Below are 27,452 nucleotides of genomic sequence, written 5' to 3'. Positions count from 1 at the left end.
CCACAATTTAGGGCAATGCAGAGGTTTCACTTGCCTCTTTGCTTTCATATTTGCATCACACACATTGAGATTCTTTTGCTTAATCCTGACCCATTTCCAGTGGCAAAGCAGTGACAATGAACACAGGGTGCAATGGTTTGATGCTGCAAAGTCAGCTCTATGTGGGGTGCAGGGAGAAGGCTCAGAGCAGAGGCTTCTGTAAAAAGAAATTCCAGCAATTTTTAGTTTATTTGCTAATTGACAAGCTGATTTTAGACTGCACGAAAGACTAATTGCTATTTCTTTCAGCCAGTGAACTGTTAATGAAGCTGGAATTTGTCCTAAAGACCATATGGCACATGTCATCTCTATCAAGTTATCTAAATTCCAGAAACTCCACATTTATAAGTGTATAAATATGGAAGAGGAAAATGAAATGTGATTCTTTAAAAAACATAGTTTCTGCTGTAACCCTAAGTTCCAAGCTGCAGCTGTTTATTCAATGGCATTGGTCTCTCATGCCACATGATGGTAAGACAAAAAATTCATCTTAATTTCTAAAAGACAGCAAAAATGAGGAGTGAGATGAAGAATGTGAGGCATCTTTTAAAATTCCCAATCTGATGTCTGGTCTAATGAAGATGCTGGTTTACAATGAGGATGGGTTTTCTCTGGGGAGGAAGTAAGGATAGGGAAAGCAAACAAGGTCACAGCTTTTTTCCTGTCAGCATCCCTAAGCACAGGACACATGCTTGGTGACATGAAGAGGTCTCAGTCATGTCCCTAACTACTTAAACCTCCGCATGACCCAGACTGCCTGGAATCAGACTCACAAAATATCTGAGAAGTATTTACAGCCTTGGCAGAAAATTGGGGGGGGGGGGGGGGGGGAAGGGGGTGGAGAAGAAATCCCCACACTCTCCACAATCAGTGGCTGACACGCTCTTAGTGACCTCTATGTGCAATGATTGCAGCTCAGATTTGTCCTATGCTTTGGAGAGCCTAGATTCAAAGTATTCTGCTGAAGAGTCAAAGATGAAAGAGACAATCCTTCCTCCATGCATGGATGAAGGCATTTCTATGGCTCTGCTGTCCACAGTGGAGCCCTGCTGGTCCCTGCTCAGAGGGCCACAGCAGCACCTGCCTTCCCAGAGTCACTCTCCATCCCTTCAGCCTCCCAGAGCCATGGGCTGGAGCCCAGCTGGGGCAGAGGTGGCCACAGATGGCCCCTGGCTGTGGGCAGCTCTGGCCCAGCGGGGACTGGAGCCATTCCCGACAGGAGCAGGGATGGGATTTGAGGCTGCGGTGCCTCAGTGCAGGCGAGTACCCACTGTTACTCCATGGGGTAAGACAGAAGTCACAGAGCAGGGAATAATGCAAAGATGTTTGGTTTTTCCTTTCCCAGCACTGTGGCACTGCAGGCCAGATGGAAACCTCCTGGGTTATTACACAATATAAATTTGACAGGATTGTAAATCATAAAATTGTCCCAAATGGCAGAGCTGCTGACAGCAGACACTATTATTCAGTTGCAACTGATGTTTCCTTTTCTTTGTTTCTTCTTGCCATCCCCTCCTAAAAACTGCATAAAGTAAAAAGGAGAAGCAGAAACTCCAAGAAGATCTGAATGATGAACCAAAATCTGACATCTCACATTTCCTGGGTTTGACTAAATGCAGTAATGCTGAAATAACTAGATACATAAAATCTCTTTTAAAAAGGCTTAGGAAATAAAACCAGAAAAGTGTATCCTCTAATATTCTTTGTAATTTTAAAACATTATTCAGAATTGACTAGATAGAAAACACTGACTAATGGGAACTAGGGCATCACTTATGTGATATGAGCACTTGAGACATCCCATATACACACAAAGTCAAATATTAATAGTGTGGTGTATCAACAGAAGCAATCTCTCTCTGTTTTGGGGACAGATGTAGGGATTTATTTTATTGTCTTTATTTACAGCAACAACCCTTTCATTGCTAATATCCTCAGCTCCTGACAAAACATGCCTAAGGGACAGCAGCTCTCTCTCCCCTTTCTGGAAACTTGGACTGTGCTTTAACAGCAATTAGGAAGCTGCTTTGATTTTCCTTCCAAGTTCACTGCTCCTGACCCTGCTAGAGGTTCTTCAGTCACACAAGGTTGTTCCCCTGAAGATGGAAGAACATCACTCCCAGTGAGTCTTTCTGGGTAGGAAGGGAACCTCGCAGGCAGGGCCCAAGGAAACCTCAGCACCCAGTGCCTCCCCCACGTACGGGCAGGGAACACACACTCTGTAAACAGTGCACTGTATCACAGGCACTGTAAATATTGCAATTACATATCTGAAAGAGACAAATATTCAAAAAGTTAACAACCACAGGCCAAAACAATCTGCATTTAAATGTATTAAACATGGCAGGCCTGGTCTTCAAAGCAATTTTTTTTTCCAAAAGTGATTAAGAAAAGAGATGACCCCTCTTTACCCCACTTAACAATGCAGCACCCATCAGCAGGAATTTTATGACTCTGTGATGGTATTTATTGACAGCTGTCAAACATTTGGGTAAAAATATGGAAAGATACACTGGCAGGCACTGAGTAAAAAACATGGGGAGGGGACTCAGGTGATCAGTGGTGTGTTTATTTTGGTGCATAAAACATGTAAGGAAAATTATTTCCACATTTCTAAGAAAAGGTTACAAGCAATGAAAAACAAATGGAAAAGAAACCAAGCAATTTTTTTTACAGTAACGTTGAACAAGGGAGGTAAAGGCAAAGTTGTTAATTCAACAGAAGCCAAGTATTTTGGAACAATCCTGGTTATGAGGAACACAGGTTAAAACAGACTAATTTTTCCTTTATTAATGAATACTGTTCTGTGAAACAATGTTTAAAATATGAAATGTTCCTACAGTTCTTTTTCCTGCAGTGTTGTGCAGACAGAGGAGAAGAAACAAACTTGCTCTCTACTGAGAGCTGTAAAGTGTGACCCAACCCTGACCTTCCCTCCCACCATCTCCATCTGGGCACAGAAGGAAGAGCAGAATCAAAGGCCAGCAAAAGCTATGGTTACCCAAGGAGTTCCTGTGCCTGCCCCCTTCCAGAGCCCTCAGCAGCTCGCGTGCACAACTCTCCTTGCAGAGGGGACGAGGACATGCTGGTGGTCTTTAGATGCCCAGGTTACTAAAATTTTCAGCCTGAGAGATTTGCCTCGTGCACACAGATTTTAGCTGGGTTTGAGAACATCTTGCAAAGCAGTGAGGGGCTGGTGGGGAATTAAATGTCAAAGCCATGGCCCTCAATCCTCAGCTCCACATGGTCTTTAGCTTCACAGGTTCTTCAGATGTAAGAACCCAAGCTCAGATTGATTTTGGAATTCCATCAACAGGCAGCAGGGAAGACAGGAGGTGCTCTTACACAAGGAAACAGATGCCAGACAGCACAGAATGCTGTGGTCTGACGGAGAATACAACAGGCCAGCCAAGAGTGCAAGCAGGTACAAATAATTGAGCTTTGACTCACTTAAGCCAACTATAAGTTACTAAAAAAAATTTTAAAAAAATATATATCACTCCCCATTCAGTCTGTGAGAGCTGAAAGTCCAAACTAACCTCTAAACCATGACAAAAAAAAAATCTAAAATAATATGCAGTTTTCTTCCAGTCCCAAAAACATTTTCATCCGAGATCTTTTCACATTGCAAAATGATTTCTCCTAAACACTTAGGAAACAGAACTCCAAATAGAAAGGGTTTAATAACCATGTGGACAGCCTGACAGCATGAAGCTCTGAAAGAAAGAGCCACCTGAACCTTTTGCTCCCACTGCAGACTCACAGAGGCATTACTCATTTCATGAAAAAAAAAGTTAAAAACTTAAACAGCAGCAATACATACTCCCACAGATGGGGAAAAAACAGCACTCGAGCCAAAGTAATACATATAGTAGGAGACCATCCCCTCAGGAATGTCAGCCACTTATGGCTCCTGCTGTAGCACCACTCCCAGGTTCCCTGGGCTGCATCTCTGTACAAATTCCCAGGTCATTAAAGAACTCTGGGGGACTCCTGTGTGTCACTGATGGTGGAATTCCTGAAAAAAACAAGCCATGTTGTTTCAGGTTGTGAAAACACATCCCACCACGTTTTCCCCAGAGTGGGTAATCAGCGGGTCCAACTGGACATCAAAATGCGGAGCCTACTGACCAAGAAAAGAACTTCTCTTAAAGACCTGTGAAAGACTGGCAACAAGAACATGTGACCTGGTGACAGGCAGGACAGCCATCCAGATTTCCTAGCTTGCTCTCAAGCTGCAATCACCTTTTCACAGCTGAACGGGTCCTGCAATACTCACGGGACTAAAAACTTTATCAATTAAGCAAAGCATAACTCTGCCCTTTAAGACTTTTTTTTTTCTGACTACATTTGCACACGAAGAATCATTATTCACATTTAAAATACAAAATACCCAGTAAGCTACATATGGTGTGCAATAAAGAACACTTTCACAAAGCATGGAAAGCATAAAGTGCCACATGAGAGCTTGGCTCTCCCTGCAGACCTCTGGGTCACCACTACACACAGCCCTCCACACAGCATGTCAGGTGCAAGCCAGGAGGAAACGGGACACTCATTACTCCTGCAACATGCACATACCTTTCACTAGCTTAAAACTGCTTTTATATTTCCAAGAATGCACAAGCTGAATTACAAATACATTTATCAACAGAGGGCTATTTTCTCTCTTGATATAAGTGCCACTAAAAAAGCCTCAGCTTTATCTGTTCTGATCAGGAGCAGAGGAAGTAACAGAGATGTCAGCTACAAAACCAAGGACTGAAAAAACAGTGACCAGCAGAGTCAGACAGCAGTGTAAAGGTGAGGTAATCACCAGCTGGAGGGCAAATTAAGAAGGAACAACAATTCTGCTAGGCAGAATGAACTTTGCAAAGAAAAGTGCTATGATCTTTTCTGATCAGATCATCCTCAACTCTTTGGTTAGAAACTTCTCCAGATATTTGTACTGTACTTGTTACTGTGGTATCAAATTATTTTTTGATGTCCAACCAGCCCATCAGATTAAGACTGTAAGCCTTTAGGTAGAACTTTATTTATCTGCATGCAAACTGCTCTAATCCATGATTGCCATTATTCCACTAAAGGACCAGATCACTGGTTTGAGCTTCTGACTGTTACTAAAATTCTACTCCTGAGAGATCCTACCCCTCAGAAACAGAATGGACAATTTAAAAATAGAATTGTTTATAAGAAAACAACTCACTTTTGTCCTGGGAACAGGTAAAGTGATTCTTCCACCCAAGGGGCCTGTAGAGCCACAGCCAGGCTGTCAGCCACGTTCTGCTGCACCAGTGCTCATCCCTTCAGCACAACTCCATTATCTCAAGAAGCCACAAGACTGGCTGGATCCTTGCAGGAATTGCTTTCCCTGGACCAGGTTCTTGGACTTTACAACTTTCTAAGGGGAGGGGAATCACACAAGAAATGGACTTCTGCAGATGATGAACCCTCTGATGTTAACAGGGCAAAGAAACTTTATGTAACCTGGATTTTCCCAGGTCTTCTTCCCTATTGTTCTTGTCCTATCTCAAAACACAGAACAAGGGAAATGTTATCTTGGGTATCTGGAGTCAGAGTGCTGGGTTTTGCAGGGATATCAGATGGGCCTTTGGCCAAACTGTATATGGAAGTGAGCACTTTTGGCATTTGCTACTAAATGGGCACCAAAAAGCAACGTCTGAATGAATTTTGCAGTGTGTGTCTGCATCACTGGGAGAGGGCAGACAGCTCCTGTGGCTCTCCAGCTGGCACACCATGCAGCATTCATTTCATTCAAGTCAAATAGCTATAATTGCTTTTTATCCAGATGCTTTTCTGATTCAGGTACTACAAGTGCAACATGAGAGAATCTAAGATTTATGAAGAGGCAGCCTGACTGGAAATGGAGATGGGTATTTGCTATATCCATGTGTACCTACAGCTGCGGGTTCAGAGATGGAAAGGGGCTCTTATGCCATGGTTAAGATGGATGTAATGAGCATCAAGTCATTTTTATACTACATTACAGAAGAAAGCAGTTTGCAGTTTTGGGCAAGTCTTTGATGTTTGCTTTTCAATTCGAGTGAGTAAATTTTAACTAATGTAATTATAAACACTTTAATCCAGAGGGAGATTAAAAAAAACAAACAAACAAAAAACCCCAAAGATTAATTTGATCGAAGCACTACATTTAATCCACTGATGACAAAATGTTTGAAAATAATTCTTCCACTTTACGTATAACAAATAATGAGTCAAAATAAAATAAAATAAACAAAAAATGAAACAAAACAAAACAACCCACAAAAAAAATCCCCTCAACACTGGGGTCATATACCAGCTCCTGGCTATTCAAGGCTCAGACACAAAACTGACACCCTGGCTTTAAACCACCTCAGAATGATCAGAACCCATGTTAAGCTTCTTCCAAACAGAGAATACCTGTGAGATACCCACTTTTAAACACTGTGTCCCTCATCCCCAGCATACAAAGAGCAGGATATATTTACATTATCCTAAAGGAATTGCAACTCCTTCAAGTGCTTTTCAGTTTAATTAATAGAAGACACAGAATATGGATTTCAGGGGATTTAAACTCAAGCAGGTTCTAAAATCTGGTCTTTGAGAGGGAAAAAAAAAATTAGTAGCATGTGATACTAAAATGATTGAAAAATCCTTAAACAATAGAGCAACATTTTTCTATCCAGTGCTTTGCACAGCATAAGAAGAGTATTCTTAGGGTGATGAATCAATTTATCTTCAATGGCCAGTTTCCAGGAGTATCCACTGGTGCCACTATTCCACCTGCAACAACCTTGCACAGACACATGGAATTGAGACTTCAATCGTTTAAAGAGGAAGAATTGATTTTGACATTAACCAAAACAATTATGAAACCTAAAGCTTACATATAGATTTTGGTAGTGACCATTACTAGTAAACTGCACAAAGAATAAATATCAGCATTTTCAAAACTGACACCACAGTAATCCTGCTGCTTGATGCATCAAGCAGGGACAAAACACAAATAGCAAAATCCCAACAAAAGTCTTTTAAGTTTTACTTGGTTATTATTAATAGGTAACACAATAAGCTGGTTTAAACAGTTTTCCCCAGAGGACGCCCCTGTGGCTGTTCATCAGCAAAATGACTTGTAACATGATGGGAAGTTCAGAACAATCACAATGGCATAATCAGAGCTGCAGTTTGTCAGCAGGGCACTGTATTTTGGAGCAGGTAGAGATTCCTGTGAATTTGCAGGGCTGCACACATAAGCAGTCCTCCAAGGAAAAAATCATTAACACTGGTTTTTCATCAGTCCCTAACAATAAAATGAACACATCAGACCAAAATAGTTTCTTAAAAGTAGGTCAAAAATACCCATTTCATGATCACTCCTGCATTGGTTTCCTAGCAGATTCATCTACCCGCGTGGATATACGTAACGCGTATCCCGGAGACAGTGAGCAGAGGAAGAAAACCAAATACATTAATGAGGTAGCTTAGACTGGGTAACTGCAGTTAAAAGTTTTATTGAACAAAAGAAGGTAAAATGTGGTAGTCCAGGTTCACTGAGCAAAAGCAGCTCTCTCACTGAAGCTGCACTTTGTGCTAAATAACCTTATTAACTGAGACTATACAGAGGACACATTATGCAAGTTATCTCAACAGCAAAGGAGAAAAGGTAGATTCAATTTGATCAGATGGAACCATTTGGTCAAATTCAGTGGCTTAAGTTACTGTTTCTAGCCCTTAACTACCCATATTCAGTACAGCCATAGCACAGAATACACAACTGCACTGAATTCCCATTTGTTAATAGTGTGTGCTCCCATGCAAGCGGAAGCCAATTCCTGAAAACAAAACAAATTAAAAAACTCAAATATGTTTCGGATGTTTTGTTTGAAGCATCATTGAACTGACTCAGGAAAAACACTCGATATATGTTATAAAAAACTCCTGGCCTCTACAACGTCCGCTCCTGTACAGTGCTAATATTTTAAAATTACTTTATTTCTTCCCTCTGCCTAAGAAACTTCATATGCTCTGAAAGCACCCACAAAGTCAGGTGGGTAAACAGATATGTCAAAATACTCTGTGTAAAGAGGGAGGTAGCTCAGGCCCCTTGGCAACCTTCGGAGAGTTCACATTGATGTGGTCTACCTACCCTTGTGATCTGCAGTCAAAAATGAAAGGATAAAGGATTTCAACATGAAATTCAGTGACATGTTCAATACAAATTTGACTCACTGGGCTCCCAAATGTAAGCTATAAGGTACCTCACACTGAACATACAACTTTAATAACGTACCTAGTTCATACATTTTACAGAGAATATCCTCTCATTTGTTAAACATTTGGCTCGGGCGAGTACATCTTTTTTTGTTAACCACTTGAGAGACATTCTAGGCCAAACAAACAGCACAAATAATGCCAAAGTCTTTTTTTTTTTTTTTTTTTTCCAGTAATTGTATGAAATGCTGTAGGCTAAGCCTAACAGAAACTACTGAAGAAAAATGACAGACCCCATGATGCAGTGCAGAGGTGTTACTACAACATGGTGAGCCAAGGGATGGTTCTAAGGTGCTGAAAGGGGAGACTCTCGAGACGGTGACCCTGTATTGTCCTCCGGAGGGAAAACAGTGAGAGTGCAGGCTCGAATGCCACCAAGAGATTCTGGAAGGTCAAATACTTTATGCCACTCATCTTTTTCTGGATCATACTTCTGAACTATTTCCACCATACACCGGTTATTCCAAGAATATCCTCCAACAACATAGATTTTATTTTCAAAGACAGCAACCCCAACATCACTTTGCCCACGTAACATGGCAGCAATTGGAGTCCACTGGTCTAGAGTTGGTGAGTAATATTCACAGCTTAGAACATCATCATAATCACTTGTTCCTCTAAAGTGATTTCCACCAATAACATACAGCTTGTCTCCTACAGTACACATGCAATGCAGACCTCTGACTGTCGTCATCGGAGCTTTCTGAGTCCATTTGTCCGTGTCAGGGTCAAAACACATGAGTTCCTTTTGGAAAGTATCATGGGTAATTCCCCCTAAAGAAACAAGACACATGTTAGAGTAGTGCCCACCCTAATAAGTGTTAAGTAACAAAAAATACATTTTACTGAAACAATTCCATCTTCCTTAAAACTTCTTCACTCTAGCTTAGATTACTATCACAGAAGTACTCCATTTCAAATTACATTTGTCCCTTTAAATGGGAATATGGACAGAAGCCATGTGTCACACTGCACCTCATTACACAATCGATACTGGCAGATTAAAAGAACAAAAAACTGTTACCTATGCTTCTATTTTGTAAAGTTATTTCTTTGCTTGTATTAATTCAGTTTGCTAGTTATGTTTCTCACCATCAAGAATCCATTTCCCTTTTAAATTTTGATACTATGCCACTGTGTTTTAAGTATCACATAGTAGAATTTTCATCAAAAATCTTTTTTCATCAACTTCAAGTGAATAGAGAGAGGACACATTTCAAATATTCTTCAGTTAATAGTTACCTATGGTTCCCTCTACATTTACCTTCTCCATAGCTCTCTGCAAAAGCATTTGGAGAGGCTTCAGGACAAAAGGAAAAGTAAAATCTGTGGTATCTACATGAAAAAACCACAGCAGATAGCATATGCATGTGCCACCTGCAGTAAAACAAGCAAAATGGGCAAAACACAACTGCCAGCAGCACAGCAATTAGGAGCTCAATGGACTTGCTCACAGAAAAATAACCATCTGTACCTTACAGTAAATTCTAAAGCAAATTCCTCCTAGCCTACTGGCACAAGAGCCCCTAAATGAAGCTGCTCCAGCACATCTCCCCACCAGTTCTTGTGAGCTAAGCAACCTTGTCCCATCTCCTGCCCTGAATTTCAGCTTAGCTCTTAAGAGGTCATCCTTTAAAATTTCAGTAGGAGAATATAGGCCTGTGATCCTTACAATGACCACTGACAGATTGAATCTTTTTTTTTTAAATAAAGCTAATGGAAGATTTTCAGACAATGTTTGAAAAAACATTGGAAAAAAATGTAATGAAACTACAACCTCAGTGACACACAGTACGAGCATAGTCCAAATAAGAAACCAGTGAAAGTACAGATATCACTTATATGCTATGATTAACATGAGAACTTAGCCATTTCCATTACCTCAATGAAGGCAAATGGTGTTTAAAGTAATAAAATTCCCAATGCATTCCAAAGTTTATAGGGTGGGTGTGTTTAATTGCTATATCATAATGCATGTTATAATTATTTAATACTCTTATACACAATTATAATTATATATTATAACAACATTATGTTTAATTATATTGCTATATAAATTTTTATATGTGGCTACAGAAAACTTTATTCTGATTGGCAAAGAGAGTAACTGCTTTGGAATTCAGAGCTATTCAATTACTAAGCATAATATTATCTACAATAATTTTGTCAGAGCCTGCATTGTATGTGCTGTTTCACTGGCTTCATATGAAACTGCATCACTACTGATACCATGGCAGTCCTACTGCAACCACAGACTAATTTGTACTGTCTGCTGCTGAAACAGAAGAAATCAGACAAGGAATTGTTTCACAGAGATGATCTGACAGGCACCATTTACCTGAAATATACATTAACCCCCCATACACGGTTCCAGCGTGACCATAGTGGGGCTCGTTCATTTTTGCCACGTAGCTCCACTCGTTCATTCTGGGGTTGTAACATTCCACAGTGGCTGTTGGAGACAAATGAGAGCACAGAGGTGTTGAAAGCAGCATGGCAGTTTGGTGCTGAGCTGAGTGCAGAGGCAGAGACATTCACAGAGGAAGTGCCAACAAGTAAAACTGTTCAGCTGAGGGAGTCTCAAGGGAATTATTGAGCACTATCGCAGTCACAGAACAGATGGGGTTGGAAAGGGCCTCAGGAAATCATCTAGTCCATCTCATCCAACTCCTCTGCTAAAGCAGCACCACCAAGAATAGGTTGCATAGGATGGTGTGCAGCTGGGCTGTACCATCAGCAAACTTGCTCAGAGAACACTCTGTCCCTTGCTAACTAATTTTCTATTGTATTGCAGTGTTTTATTAAGGATTTGCACAGCAATATACAGCACAGAATATGCATGTCACTGCATCCATTTACAAAAGCCAAGCTTTAAAAAAAAAAAGAAAGATGAAACATCCCTGAATCTGGCAAGGAGATAAACAGTGCCTGTGTTGATGTACAACTGCATTTGTGCAGTTTTCTCTGCGAGTTGGAATGTTAAAATGATCAAGGGTTTTATCAGATCAGAAATCACAGAGGACAGTACCCAGCCCCAGGAGTCCATGCAGAATGGATTCCTGAGGAGGAAACCTCTCTCCAGTGTAAGATGGGAGAGATGCAGGCTGCAGGAAAAGGGCTGCAACAATCACAGGGAATACAAATAAAAGGCAGATTCAACAATGGAGCAAGCTCTAGGTTTGGCAGCTTGAATACTGCAGTATGATCAGAGAGGCACAAGAGACTCAAAAATCCCATAATATAGTGACTTTATGATGCACAGAGAAATTGTCAATAATTAAGTTATCTTAAAGACAAATTAGATCTCATTTTAAATCATTCAAGACTGCTTAATCTTTGTTGGATGTTTATGAACTATACATAGAAAAATTGAATCTATCTTTAAAAGTGGCATTTTACTTGCTTTAGAACAAGGTTTTTATTGAATCAAGAGTAGAAAATCTGAGTCAGCTCTATGGAATCAGTGATGGTGACTTAACAGTGCAGGATTACACATCAACCAAGAGAGAAAATACCCTTAGAATCTGAGAAACTTGTCATTATAAAGGCAGAATCTAGTTAGTTTTAGTTTAAGCCTAATTACAGAATTATAGAGTAGGCCAGTAAAAACATCAGTCAGTAACACATAGTGAATATAAGGCACCTCACCCTAACTCCAAAGCTGTTTTAAAAAGATCTTCTGGATCATTTTAAAAGAGTATAGCTATGGTCTCAGACTACAAAAAAAAAAAAAATCCCTAGTCATGAAAAAAATGAGTACAGAGCACATTAGAGTGACCTTCTGAATTCTCTTTTAGTTGCTGCATAACCTCCTTATTCTTGCAAAATGGGATGATAATACATAATTTCATGCAATTAGTGTCTCGAGTACTGAAAAATATGCACTAAAAATAGAAGCTTCCATTTCCAATGTCAGAAATACTGTTTGACAGCCAGTTCAGCATCATCTGAGGCTAGAAGTGAAAAATAAAAAATCTATTTTGCACATAAGAATTGTTAAATTGTTACAGCACACTGGATTTGCTTCAGCTTTTCCCCACCCAGGAGCTGAACTTTAAATTTATGAAATGCAGAAAAGTGCCAGTCCAGAACATTAAGTTCATGATACAAGGCAAAACACACTAAATTTCTGCTTTTTTTCAAAACAAATTATATATGTTGATTTGCATGTATAAAATTATTAATTTCACATTCTTGAAACTGTTTCAAAATAGTAATGAAATCTTGAAATGCATCTGGTTCTGTGCAAGTGGCTCACACAAGGACTCCCAGCTCTACCATGTCAGGGATGTGTAAGATGGACAAAAAAATACCAAACCAATACAAAGTAACTGAAGTCAGGTGTGTCTGCAGTACTGGTGATGTACCAAATTTTTGATTTTAAAAATCTGCCCAATATATGGGCAACTTCCCAAGTTTACTCTGAGAGATCTGCCTTGGTTGTTTGGGTTTTCTTAATAAAGACAGAAATCTCCTTTTAAAAAAAAAGTATTATTTTCCATGCTGCAGGCTTTCTGTATCCCATCACGGACTTAGCCACAAATCCAATGAATGCTGGAGACACTCTCTTACCCAAAGAAAGGTACAGGCACAAAGAACTGATTCCACAAATGACACCTAAAATTAAATCTGTGAGTTGTGTTTCTGTGCAGTGCCACCTTGACATCACATACAGTTTTTGCCCAATCCCCAAATAAACCCATGCTCGCTTTTGTAAACATATTCATCTATTCCAATATTTTTTTAAAAGGAAAGCTCCTTTCCACTCTGCTCTATTTAGCAATGAGAAGCAAAGATGTGCAGAAATTTCAAAACCAGAAGGAAACAGATTTGATGTGCAAGTAATTACAGCTGTCCCAGTTCCACCCCTAGGGCAGCCCCTTCCAACCCTGTTCATGCTCCTCTGTGCTGAAATCGCTCTGCTGTTTCCACAAAAACTGCATCCCCTTCCCAAAGTGCTCCCACTCTGCACCGAGGCGAGGAACTCGTGTTTCTAACACACTCCAAGGACAGGGAGAGCAGAGGATGTGCAAAGCAACTGCAGAGCCAGCAGCACACAGATGAATGTGACATTCAACACTGGACAATTTTATCTCACTCTGCACTACAAACTGCATTTAAGAGAGAAGCCATAGCCAAAATATCCCTTTAGCAAGAGAAGACAGAACATGCAGAATTGGTACCCGTTACCACCATCACTATCACCATGTTGTAAGGGCATTATTTATCTGAGAAAGGATGGTGCTGAGTCCAAGACTCATCACTTTCTGATGTGGCTTCAAAACTGTCTCAAACATGCCTAGTACAGCCAGAGTACTGTCTGACACTATTTCAGACAAACTATTCCAACCCAAATCTCACATCACATCTCACCATGAGCTGTGTTCTAAAACAAAGCTAATCACTTTCCAGCTGCAAAACCCTACTTTTCTGTTAAATTTATCTGTGTACTTGTTTCCCTGTTACCTTGTAAGGTCATTCAACTTCTGTCTTTTAGCAAGATATTCCTCTGCACTGAAAAGAAAAAAAAAATTCAAAATTCCAGCTATTAAAGGTGCCCATAATTTGAGAGAGACATCTCCAGAAAATCTCCAGACAGAGTAGAGTTCACGAAACACTCTAAAACTGCTACTTTAATGCACTTAAGTGAAAATGATGGATTCATTCTTCTGACACCATGAATGATTCAGACCAGACTTTATTTATGTTTAACAGTAGAACTTCTGATGTGTTCATTACCATAATCTAGGGAAGACAGGCCTCATTTTAAGAGAATTAAGCAATCTCAAAAGGACACAAATTTTTGGCAGTCCCAAGGGATGTTCAGCCTGCACTCATTTTATAGTTCCATCTGTGATGCTATTTAAGGAGAATACAGATATTTAACACTTCTCAGTCAGTAGCTTCTAAAGTGTCTTGAGATCTGTTACAGCGGCACTTAGCAACTCTGTGATGTCCCAAAACCCAGGCTCTTAATTTTGTTATGCTATTTCTATAATACAGCTTATTCATGTACAACTCTAAGCTGACTTGGTTAAATAATCCTGACTAATTTTGTCCTAGCATAGCAAGGAGCCACTCCAAAATAAGCCTCTGCACAAGAGGTCCTCTAGTTCACACTCTGGTCTGATATTCACAATACTACTCTGACAGTAAACAGCCCAACTGGATACTGGTGCACATCCATCAACAACATTTAAAATATATTAGCTATCGCTTTATATATATACACATATATATATATATATATATGTACATACACACACAGGGGAAATTTTTACATAAACAAGGAGGGTTCAACATCACAAAGGGCACCTGGAAAATAAATATCTTCCAACTTGATGGGCAGAGGGTCAAAAGAACAGGTAACTGGCCTGGCAGTTTTCTCTTTCTGTCTTTATTGCAGCATGATGAATGAATCTGTGGTTTAGTCACAACCCAACATCCCCTGAAGTGCTGAGGAAAAGCCCATATATAAAAACCCCAAACTCTACTCAAGCCTATCAACAGCAGCAGCAGAGCCTGAAGTATCTGGAAAATACCTAAATGCACAAATTTTCTAGTACTTATACAACTTCTGTCATCATCAAGCACCACAACTGAACTCTTACAAACAAGCTACAAAAATCTACTTGTCAGGAAACAATCTCCAGTGTTCAGCTGGAATCTGCCGATGTGCTGTGCTTCACAAGTGTCTTTGTGAGCCACATCTGCTTCTCCCTTTGTCTCTTTTTCCGAAAAGTCTTGCTTTTTGCACACTGCCCTCTCCAGGCTGGGCTCCTCCTGTGCCCAAGGGCTGCTCTCCTGCCTTCTGGGAATACCCCTGGCAGGTGCCTGCCTTGACATTTAAAGGGAACTAACCAGAATTTTATCTACAATCCTTCCAGGAGTGGTGCTTAATTCTGCACAGCCCTAAGCTGTCACAGGGTTGAAAAATCTAAATTATAATATCGTAATTCAGGACATTCAAAGGATACATTTACCACATTCCAACACATGCACCACGTACATGAAATTCACTCATGCTGTCCATGGCACGCACTGCAGCTCATTATTACATTACAGCAAGTGCTACAAATGTAGAAAGTGGCATTTACAAAGTTCTCAGAAGAAGAAACATCTGAAAACTGTTTTGAGAAGATTTGATAAAAAGCCTCAAAAAGTATAATTTTTATTCCTGTGAATGTCAGGGGGGAAAAAACTGTTTTAGTAACTTTAATCCTTTGGCCCATTTCCATAAGAGCCCATTTTCCAGAAAGCTCAATTCAGGTTTTGGGAATTTTTCCTCTCTAACAACAGACTGAAATTAGTTTGAACCCAAGGGCAACTTCTTTAATATCTGTCCAACACACATTTGACCTTCTCTTCTTTGAAAATCCTGAGAGATTTTCTCTTCTGAACAGAATGGGAAGTTTAAACTGGATTGCATCTTCCAGTTGTCAAGGTTTATGAAAGAAATATGAAAATGAAAAGTGACTCACCTCACAATTAACAAGGAAAGAACCTGAAGCCCCAAATCAAAGCATCAGACAGCTACAATATTTAGCATTTAGAGTGCTCTCTTCCCACAGAGTGATCCAGTGGCATTTTTCACATCTGTGTGGAAATTGCTACAGCATTTTAATGATATCTTTACAAAAGAATTTTAGATAGGTGATAAATTTTGTATTTTAATTAAAGAAAGCAGAAGAGCTGAGGTCAGCAGAATGATACTGCTGGATCTAATTTAAGGTAACACTGCACTCAAAGCCTCCTTCACACACAGGTTGCCCTGGCTTAGTGACAATATTATTTCTTATTGATTTTGTCAGACTTGCAACTTTTTCACTGACATTTTTATAACCCTACTCTGTTCAGATTGTACAGTGCACAAAGTCAGCAATCTGATTATCTGCTATTAATTCATACTGTTAGAAAATAGCTCACTGAAGCTACATATCAGGTTTTCTGATACACAGCAATCAATACATGTTAGTTTGTACATTTAGTCTTCCAGAGGATAGTGAGATTGTTTAGGATGTATTTTCAGGTATATAGTGATACATAGTAAAACATTCTGAAAACCCCAGGATCTGCATCAGAAAATGGCTATCTAGGGAAAATAAATTATTGCTAAGCAGTTTCCCATCTTCTTGGAACAGGAGGCATTTTTAAATGTCCCATTTCATCAAACATTGGAATGGAATTAAAATTTCTAGCAAAGCCAGGCCACTTTTTTCTGGTGGAAGTAGTGTACTGAATGTTTCCTATGAAAATTTGCAACATGACAATGAATTAAACTTGTGTATGTGAATAACCAAGATGCAGTAATTTTAAGAAGCCACAGATCCTGCAGTAGAAATCAAGTTTTGTGTTGTTTCAATTAAATATGTTTCTCACTGCACTTACAGATATCTGTGCATTTCTGAAAAGTAAATCTTAGTAGCAAGAGGTAGAAGCCACAAAGAGACAAGGGACAGTTGAGTGTTGGGCTGAAAGCAGTAAACAAAATAATGAGATTTGCATCTGGTTTCGATATAATATTATGCTAAACTTCCAAGCATAAACTCTGTGACATTTCAATTTTAAAGCACAAATTTACAGTTGAGTCTCCTATTTCAGGCTTGACTAAATGTTAACCACTATGGCTTTGCACAATGCAGTGGATTAATAGGGGTCATCCTCTGCATATTTTTGTTAAATTTAAACTTACCATGTATTTATTATTTGTTCTATCTTGTCTCCTGGAAACTGATATGGGGGGGTTTCTTCTGGTTTTGTTTGTTTGCTTTTTGATGGGATTTTTTTTTGTTTTGTTTTGTTTGTTTGGGTTGGGTTGTTTTTTTTTTTTTTTTTTGGGTCAAGCTAAATTAAATATTTGCGAGGGGGGAAGAGAAGAGGCACCAGGACCAAGTCATTCAGTCATTTGTACAAATAAGATCATAGGTGAAATATAACATTTTTAATAATTAAAAAGTCCAGAACATCTGAATATCTGAATCTCACTAATGTGTGAGTGAAACAAATCACAGTCATAAGACTAAAACAAAACAAAACAAAAAAACACATAAAAAATCCCTTGGCATTTCAAATACTATTCCAGAAAAATTTTGTCTTTTAAAATGCAATGTTCATTCAAGAGTAAGTTTCATCTAGAACCATGTATCCCTTAGGAATGGATTTTGTTTCTCAGCCGAAGTAATGATTTTTTTTTCTTTTTAAAACTCATTTATATTCCCCCACACTTACACAGGCATAGATGCTTACTTCATGTTTCCTGGTAAAGGCCAAGACATTGGATAATATGCATCAATACACAAGATATGTATTTGGAATTTTTTTGTGGGATCCCTTCTAAAATTCTAAAATTAACTTCTAATAGTATCCAGACAAATTTCTCTCTGCATTTGCAGTATTTCCAGAAAGCAGCAGCACTCCAATGACTTCAGCTTGTTTCTCTCCACCCACTCCCTGGGCAGCAAGGTATTTCCATGCCCAACAAAAGGCACGGGGTGGCTCCAGGAGGACTCACCTAGCTCACCCGCTGCATTCCGACCTCCGACTGCATACAAATGTCCTTTGAGGGCACTTAGGTGGAAGAAGGTCCGTTTCTCGTTTAAAGATGCCACTTGCATCCACTTGTTGTAGCGAGGGTCAAACCTGAAGACCGTGTCGACCGCCGTCTTTCCCTTGGTGTCATAGTTGCTCTGGCCCCCCACCACGTACAGGAAGTTGCCGATGACGGCGATGCCGTGCTGGTACCTGGGCGCATCCATGGGAGCCAGGGATTTCCACTCGTGGGCCTTCTCGTCGTACATGCGCAGCTCCTTGCTGACCACCAGCTGCTGCCTCAGCACCCCGCCCAGGGTCACCAGGTGCGTGCTGTCCGAGCGGATCGCCGTCCGCTCCGACTGCATCACCGGCTGCATGTACGGCATCATTTGGTAATTGCTGGCCTCCAGAAGCAAGTTGACACAGGTGTTGTCAGTTCTCATGAAGTCCACTGTCTGAACGTAGTTGATAAGATCCTGGGGTGTCATCAGGGGGAACCTGATGTTCTTCATGAGCTTTGCAGCGTACTCCATGCGAGGTTCCTCGTAGCGCAGCCAGCGACACGCCGCCTTGAAGAGTTCAAGCTCAGTGCAGTGCTTAAGGCTATTACTTGAAAGCACGAAGGCAAGACGTTCAAAGGGGAGTTTCACAAATTCACCAGTACTTAATAATGCAGGGAAGTTCTTCAGGATGAAATTATTAACATATTTATCCACTTCTGTGAGATTGTATGTGTTGGCAATTCGCCCAACCTCAACACAGTTTTCCAACGAAACCTATTAAGTAAACAGAACAAGGAATCAAAACACTTTCTTAATTTGGTGTCTAAATGGTAATGTACAATTTAATGAATATTGTAGAATCAGCAATATTTCAGCATTTTGCAGTGCTCAAGGTGATTGACACATAAGCAAATATTCAATGCAGTATGTATATTCATGACTGCAAGGGGAGACCCAATTTATTCCTTCTTTTGAAGAAAGAAATGAGACAAGTAACAAGCAGATGGCATATATTATGTCAAATAGCTTATACAATGATGAAGCATAGCAGTTGTATAGCACTCCATCTTTGAAAAGCTCTGAAAACGTCTTTGTAAGAAAGACATGTGGAAAATAAAGTTAAGGGACAGGTGATCATCCCAAGGTTACAGAGAGCAAAACAAAAGTCTCACCATTAGGCATTTTCTGGCACTATTAAAAATGTATTGGCATAATAAAATCAAAGAGAATGGCACAGCTAACCCCTACATGCCACATATTTGGGACAACTAATATTTACAGTGTTCAATCTCATGAACACACTCCTTCAAAACAAAGAAAAATGGATATTTAATAAATCAAGACAGTGTTCTTACAGACTCTGTTCAAAATTAAATACATGTCAAAAATAAGACAAAGGTAGTGATCTTAGTTTATACATAATTTTTAAAAAATAATTAACCTAGAAGGATTTCCCCTAAAAATACCCAGCTCATTAAATGCTTTAGCAGTATGGATCACACCGTGATTTAACTCAGTACTGGAGTGACTGTATCTTGGCAATCACCTGTTTCACACTGTAGCTGCATCTATCTTTTTATATCTTTGGCTCCTGAATTTCTAAGGTCACTTGGGATCCAAGGCACAGGGAGGAAGAATTATGCCAGGCATGGGGCACAACTTCTAGTGGGTTTCCAGTGAACCCAGTCAGTTCCTTTCAGGAAGCTCTCTGGTACATGTGCCCAGCAAGTCAATCAAATGCTTCTTGCTGAGAATTGCAGCTTTTTTGCATTCAAACCTTATTCCAGTCCAAGCTTCATTAACACGTGTTCTAGTCTCTGTGAGTGTCAGTCCTACTCAGTGTCAACCATTTCCACAACTTTGTGATTCTCATTACATTCCTAATGCCAGAAGAATTTAAGCTTACAAATCTCACAGTTATTTTTAAAAAGATTATAAAGATTGAGTACTGGACCTGACTGAAGCCTAAGAATTCAAAAACCTTCAAATGACTTCTGGTCATGACAGAGATTAGAAGATTTTAATACTGTATAACTCAATCTGATCATTGTCCTTTAATACCAGACAATTCAAATGTCTGAGTACAGGAATAGGAGATTTTCTTAATTCACTAGAAACTGATCTAACTTGCCCTAGAGTTAAGATCTACTGTCATCCAAAGTCTTCATTCACACATCTTGAAATGCCTGCTAATCCTGTAATCATGTCCTGTCTATAAAATGAATGTGCAGCAGACTGTCAGGAGTTCTATTATGAAAATATTTGTGCTTTATATACATGGAAATAATTTTTGTATTACAAGACAGACCACATTGTTTATAGAAAAATATAATCACACCAACTAGCAACAGCCTACAGAATATTCTCATGACTGGTTTTGAGGATCAACATCAAACAGATTGCCCAGAGAAGCTGTGGCTGCTCCATCGCTGAAGTGTTCAAGGCCAGGCTGGATGGGGTTCTGAGCAACCTGTCTAGTGGAATTTCTTCCAAAATTTCTTCCGACTTGTATTACAAAATAAAGCAATGGAAAAATCACCCCTTCACAAACAGCTAACTTGCAGTATACCACAAAGCTTAACTCTTGCTATATAGTTACTGTATTTAAAAATCACTTTGGAATACATTGTCTGGCACCAAACTAGAGAGATGCAGCACTTCCTCCACATCAAAGTAGACAGGCAGAAATTATTGCATACAGGAAAGGCACGCTTGAACTTAAAAGATCAAAGCAAAACCTGTACAGGTTCTGTGCCACTGGCACATGTTCAGGATGCAATGAAGATTTGGAGCTACTGCTGACTGGCTGCCACTTATCAAGTGCCCAGAGTGCACTGAGTTCTGAATTACCCTAATTATGTTACACTGTAAATCTATGCAACTGAGCACATTCCTGGACTTCTTACATTTGAAAAATTTATTGACACATTACACACTGTTAATGACTGATGATCAGCAGCTTCCAGTCAACTCCTGATTCTTGGAAAATTGACTTTATACTGCCTTTATTAATCCACTGGGACTGGACTGCACTCAGTGTTGGGGTTTTTTTCATATATGATTGCAAATACTTCCCATTATGCTTATGAAATTGTGCACTATGTTTCACTCACTAACAAATTTCCCCACTCACCTCAAATCAGGGTGCCATATTAAATATTGTCTTAAATGCTACTTTTCTTGCAAAATTACTGTTACCCTCTTTACTGTGTTCTAAGATAATAATCAATGTACCAGGGCAAATTATATTGCAAAGACTTAAAAGTCATAAAAATATATATTCTAGAGATTCTTAAATCCTGAGCCAAAAAAATAATCCTTCAACAGAAAGAAATGCTATAGCTACTTCTACTTGAATATTCAAAATGGGACAGAGTTCAGTACAATAATGTTATTTAAATAAATACTTCAGTTACCCAAACATTGGGGGTTTTTTGGTTTTTTAGAAGTTTGACTTCTGCTATGGTTCTGTGTGGAAGTCAGTCAAGCAGGAGCTTTTCAACGAAAAGAAGGAACTGCTACTCTGGAAATCCCACTGAAGTGAACAGGAGGAATGGAAATATCAGGTGAAAATATATACACTGTACAGTGTATCCAATAACAAGTAAAAATACTCACAAGAAAAGAGCTAAAAGACATAAACATTCAAACAGCTAAGCAGCTCCACAAGGAGTTGAGAATTTCAGTTAAATAAATCCTATTTTACATGGACTTTCACTACTGAGCAGAGCTGCTCACTCACATTACTCATTGTAATTGCTCATTACAAAAGAGAAGTCGCAGAAAATACTAAAAAGCTTTTCAAAAAAGAAAGGTCAAGCACAGCACCATGTTACAACAGCCTGAAAAACCCAAAGCAAAAGCCAAAGTACTTTCTTGAGAGCAGTTCACTTAATTCTTTGAAATTTTGTAGCATCCACTTCCCAAGCTCTCATAAAAACTTAACTGACTATAAAATACTACAAAACTGGACACAGCAAAATGATTGCAAGTATGAGAGCCTCGGAGAGCAGCTCAGGAAAAGCAGCATGCACAAAAAGATCAAGCCCTCAAACCCAGTAGCACAAAACAAATCAGGTGTCTAACTTTGTTTTGTTTCAATGACTGTCAGACACTGAAGCACTTAATGCAGTGCTTCAAAGGGTCAAAGTTTAAAAGAGCAAACACCCCTGAAACCCTCAACTTTCCTATGGGCTTCCACTGACAGAAGCCCAGAAAAAACAGCACAGAAATTTGACCAGTTCAGAAAACAGAATCCATTGTACCCCTACAGTATAAAGTCAAATTTCTGGTGGCTGTCAGAGCTGGTCCCAGGGTTAGATCCCACACTCCCACAAAACAGATTAACTTGCTCCATCCTAAGACAACCAAGTTTTTTTGACAAGACACAACTTCCAAGTATTAAGCCCTCAGTATTTCACTATATCCTAATAGTTACAAAAGTGTAAAGCACCAAATTATAGAAGGAACAAATTTTTTTTTTTGTAGGTACATCCAAGACATTAATTTTCAGTGTTTGGAAATGTCTTCTTTAATTACAGTGCAACAACCCTTTCCCCATTACTCTGTAATTTTCCTAAGTGCTGTAATTCACTTGGGTAAGTTTCTCATTTTTCTCTATTTTGTACATTGCAGCTACTTTTGCAAAATCAGTGTTTTGTCTAGAATTCACTACTCTGAAAACATTTCCACGGCATTTTTATGAATTTTATTTACATTACAGCTCAGTTAGATGTGAACATGAGAGTAGTCCTAGTCTATTGTACAGCTATAATTGTTGAAAAGCAATAGTAACAAATAAGACTGAAAACACCTTAGGAAGTATTCCACTGTTTCTCTGAGAGTCTGTTTGGTTGCAGAGCAAAGATAATCAGAGCAATGGGTTACTTGACAGGAGGGGTGTAAATGCAGAGCAAATTAAAAAAACACTTTCAAGTCAGCTACAACAGATACTGTTCTTTGAAGGTCTTGTTATTTTTGTTACACAAATTAAGCTGTTACCTTAAGCTTTGGTTTTTCTTTGTAAATATTTCCAATACCCTCTTATGAAGTACACAATTACATTATGCCTTACATAAACTGACTTCTATAATCTCTTTAATAATGGACTCCCCAGACAATTCAAAGACAATTAAGCATTTGTCTGGGAATGGTTACCTCAGCTCTCAAGCCAGCTAACTTCAGTAAAAATAAGCTCAATACTTGCTCAGAATATTCATTTAAATTACAGAAATGCTCCTTCAAAAAGAAGCTCTTTTGCTCACCAACTCTTGTTTCAACAATTTTAGAAGTAAGGTCATTCAAAAATTCTTTATATAAGGATGTTAAGAACATAACTAGGCTAACAGAACAATCTCAGTTTTGTACTTCCTCTACAGCTACACATGAATGAGATTTTGTCCCCTTAGACATTGGTTTGAATGAAAGTATTCCCCCAAAAAATCCCAATAAAATTAAGAGAATTAATAAAGTCTCCCTCATTCTTTGAAAATGAAATGCAGTATCAAACAAGATATTTCTTATTGGAACAAAAACAGTGACTGAGTCAACATCACAAGTGAACATACTTTCAGAGAATGAGCATTTTAAACAATAACACGATTCAATATGAAAAAAAGTTCTTTCCTTAACAAAGCAAAATAAACAAGGAGCTGCCCTACCCAGAAAGGGGAAAGGCCACCACAGTGTCCCCAGGGCACAGCTCCCATCAGAAGGAGCCCTTTTCAAATACCTCATTGAAAAACCACCAAGACCTTTTTCCAAGTTGGTATTTACAGTAATGTCAAACCTGGAGAGGCATCATTTTGGAGGTTAAAAAAACACTGAGCAAGATAAAATAGGTGGGGTAGGGTTGAAGAGTATTAAGCTTAATGAAACATTATCACAACATTATCAGACAACTGGTCAGTTAGAAAATATCTCCAAATTAAAAGCAAAATGGCATTATCAAGCCTGAATATCTCTTACACATCATAGGAAACAAATTGCTGTTATTACCAGCTTAGAGTCCTCTGGTTTGCATGAATCCTGGTACATATTTTCAGTAAGGGAGGTCACATTTCTAAGCCTGTACTCTGCAGAGCAACAGGAATACCTGCTTCTTTACTTCCCACTACAGAATCAAAAAGCTAATTTCCAAGTAATTCTTTCATTTGTGTGGAACACACCTGTTAAAGTCAGAGTTCTAGTGAGATATATAAGCATTTAACATCAACATTAGAAAACCTCCAGTGAACATTAGAAATAACTGCAGAGTGTCTCTCCAGGCAGAGCTGCTCTTGCACCACTGCTGCTCTACAGCCCCACAGAGCAGGTGCTCCTCACTGCTGGCAGGACAGGAAAGGTACTGAGAGATCCTATCTGGGTATTGCTTTTATTCTGTGTTAGAGACAGAAAACAGGTAACTGCACCCCATTGAGATGGAAGGGCTGTAAACACAGGAATAAAGTGACTATAACTGAAGCACACCTAATGAATGCAGCAAGCAGACTAATGCTAAAGTGAGTGCAGTCATGCAGGGAGACCCTGAAACATCTCAAATCAGACATGTAAGGGAAGAATTTCAACGTGGTAAAACATTTCTATCAAACTCATGCCATATCTACTACTCAGAAAAAACCCAAGTTTTTCAAGGAAACCATAAAGCAAATTTGCTGTCTGTGAATCTAAGCTATGAATAATGGCAAGTTTTAGACATAACTTTGATTATTACCTAAGTCAGTATCATTACAGAAGAAAAAACAAAACTACATACCAAGGCCTTAAACATTGTAAATGGGAAACAAATAGTCTTACCCCAGAGATAAGAAATACTTTACAGAAGTCCAAAACGGGTAAAATCTGCAAAAAACTGGCAGCTTCCAGAGTGTCCTGAAGGTTGTCCATGTTAAGGGAAAGTTTTGCAGTATAGATGAAATCAATGATCTTCTTTAGGCCTATTTTGTTCACCCCATGGAGCTTAATGCACATTAAATCTTGTTCCTTCATTCCTCCTGAAATAGACATGCAGGTAAATGTAAATTAGCATTTCAATAGGGTTGAAATTATTTCATAAATTTAGATATAATTAAAATATAACTTTAAAATTTAATTTTAAAACCCCATATGCCACAGTAGAGAGAGATGTTTAGTCCACAGTGTTGTTTCCAGTCCTGGACTGATTCACACACAGCACTGAACTTGTGTCTCAGTGTCTGAATGAGAGCAATTTGGAGACAGCAGTACATGGCTTTAATAAAAACACCACCTGTGAACATGGCCTTGAAGTAATCACTTGCAGAAGCCATCATTGCTCTGTGGACAGGGAACACCTCATCACCATCTCCAGGAACGAGCGTCACATCACAGAGCAAACCTTCCACTCGCAGCTGGTCAAAACCCTGCAGGAAAAGCACAATGCAAAGCATCCCTTGGATTTGGGAGGAGAGTTGGAATCTCTTATTTCCCCTATGTAAATATTTATTTACTGTTATGTACATGTGTAGTGTAGGTCCAAAAAAGTGACAAAGAAATAATTTGTCATCTTAAAACCATTATCTGTAATATATTCAATGATTAGTATTCATTGAAAACAAGCAGGATAATCATTATTTTCCAGATACAGCTGATGAATGCCAAATACATCGGGCCTTAGAAAGTAGTTTTATTCAAATAATTAAGTTCTTTTCAGGAAGGAGTTTATTTTGCAGCTGTTTCAGGTAGGGACTGCTATCTTTTTTGGACCTACGCCTTCTGGTCACATATGCATTCTAGATATAATTCTGTTCCACAGCAATTTAAGGGGTTTGCAACCTACCAGGCTGCAAAAGTCTGTGACCTGATAGGAAAGCTGTTACCTGGTTCTGTGATTATCAAATTTGTTACCACAGCGACATGCTAAAAAACCCCCAAATAAGTTCCCATTATACATCTGAAGTACTTATAACATCTAACTGTAATAAAAAATAAAATAATCTACAGCAGCATCCTAGAGCAAGATTTCTTCCAAAGATGTGCCTGGTTGTGTATAGTGGAGGATGGATGAAATACTCTCCTTCATTCACTGCGGAACAGAAACTCAAACATAAAACGTTTTCCTTCAAGCTGGTATTTTTCTAATACTAGCAAGAATGTAAATATTGTCTCTATAATGTTTTACCACACAGTAGTGCCATAGTCAGACCCAGCACAGGGCATTACACCAAAACTGGCAGGGCTCTGCCATCTTAGGGACATGCCTAACGTAATTAAATAATGATATTTAAGTGGGCTTCTTTGATACAGCTGTCATCTCAGAGTTTAAAACTTGTTACCTCTAAGAACTTGAGAGTGGACTGGGACATGACCCCAGGAAAAGGCCAGGTTTTTTTTCCAAGCTGCTGCTAAAAGCTAAGTCTCTCTCTCACAGGAAACCAAGTCCCAAGCAATGCTTGCTTGTGGGCATTGACAGCACAAGAACATGAGAGTTTTTGAGGCTTTATAGGAATTACTAGACTAATAAAATCTATTGAGTGGACACATTGCTTTGAACGGCCAAAATTCTCAGTACAGCTCAATACAGGCATAAGAATATTTCATTACCTGTAATACCACAGAACTGTGAGTATTGCTGGTGAAAAATCTGGTGGTTCCTGTCTTCGAAGACTGCAGATGGGCAGAGACGCCCATATCGCTGCTACCAAGAGACACTTTCATATGAGGATCCTCCTCTTCCACCAGGGATCTAAGGAAATTGGAACAGAGAAACCTTAAGCCCAAAGTCATTTTCATTCAGTGATCTTTTGTTCTAAACCCACAGTCTTCTGGGATGAAATGTAACAGCACAGAGGCTACAGGAAAAAAAATCAGCAGGAAACAATCAGTCCTTTGTGGTTCCCTTCAGCTAATTCAAGAAAGTGAAGCGTTAACAGTCTCTAAAAAGGCATAACTGCTTTTTGGCTTGTAAGTTTTTTCTTTTCCTTCCATCCCGAGCTCCTTGATTTAGACACTTGCACGCTATGTTATTTCTACAATCCAGTATTGTAGGATTTTTATAGAGGTTTCATCTGGTTTCCAAAATCAAGCATCATAGTTTTCCTTGCCAAACTGGTGAAACATTGAAACTCTAAGTGTAATATTAAAAAAAAGTATTTTCATTCTTACAGCTTGCATTACCTCATCCATGCATGATTATTCATAATAGAAAATACACATCATGGAGTTTCAAGCTGCAGTTGGAGTTTTTAACCTGCTTTTAGAAACACACAATTAGAATTCCTTTAGGATATGATATCCAGTATTCTGCTACTGTCCAGGCAAACACTTCATAATTTTAATTTAAGATTTGATTCCAAGCAATTACTGTCCAAATCTAGATAGGACGAGCTAATTTTAGGTAGAATTGTTAAAGAATTACTGCAGTATTACTAGCCTACTATTTTAATCTTCAGATATAAATTAGGGTACATCTGAGAGCCTAACTATGCTAACCTGTAATTACTATACAATGTAAATAAAATTCTTCTACAGAAATATTAGCAACAACTAGTTTCTGTAATTTCTGTGATCTAATGTTCTACCTATGAGCCTGTATAAGAGGTATAATGAATATGTACACAATTTTAATTAGCAAACATAAGCTATTAATCC

The 27,452-nt window shown here is 39.0% G+C and overlaps 1 protein-coding gene across 4 annotated transcripts in view; it reads right to left on the bottom strand.

The window, feature by feature from the left end:
- Positions 1 to 2,587: 2,587 nt before the first annotated feature.
- KLHL13 (kelch like family member 13) overlaps positions 2,588 to 27,452 on the bottom strand; it is an 80,929-nt gene continuing 56,064 nt past the window's right edge. For all 4 annotated transcript variants that reach the window (XM_053955823.1, XM_053955822.1, XM_053955824.1 and 1 more), the window contains 6 exons: positions 26,406 to 26,547; positions 25,093 to 25,225; positions 24,642 to 24,838; positions 17,825 to 18,620; positions 10,652 to 10,765; positions 2,588 to 9,087 (listed from right to left, as the gene is read on the bottom strand). In XM_053955823.1, coding sequence (XP_053811798.1) covers positions 8,600 to 9,087; positions 10,652 to 10,765; positions 17,825 to 18,620; positions 24,642 to 24,838; positions 25,093 to 25,225; positions 26,406 to 26,519 — 1,842 coding nt within the window. In that variant the 5' untranslated portion in view covers positions 26,520 to 26,547 and the 3' untranslated portion in view covers positions 2,588 to 8,599. The remainder of the gene's footprint in view (positions 9,088 to 10,651; positions 10,766 to 17,824; positions 18,621 to 24,641; positions 24,839 to 25,092; positions 25,226 to 26,405; positions 26,548 to 27,452) is intronic.

Source organism: Vidua chalybeata, chromosome 14 (genome assembly GCF_026979565.1).
Source record: "Vidua chalybeata isolate OUT-0048 chromosome 14, bVidCha1 merged haplotype, whole genome shotgun sequence".
Taxonomy (NCBI): domain Eukaryota; kingdom Metazoa; phylum Chordata; class Aves; order Passeriformes; family Viduidae; genus Vidua; species Vidua chalybeata.
Note: the sequence above shows the minus strand (reverse complement) of the source record. Positions and strands in the feature narration are given on the sequence as shown.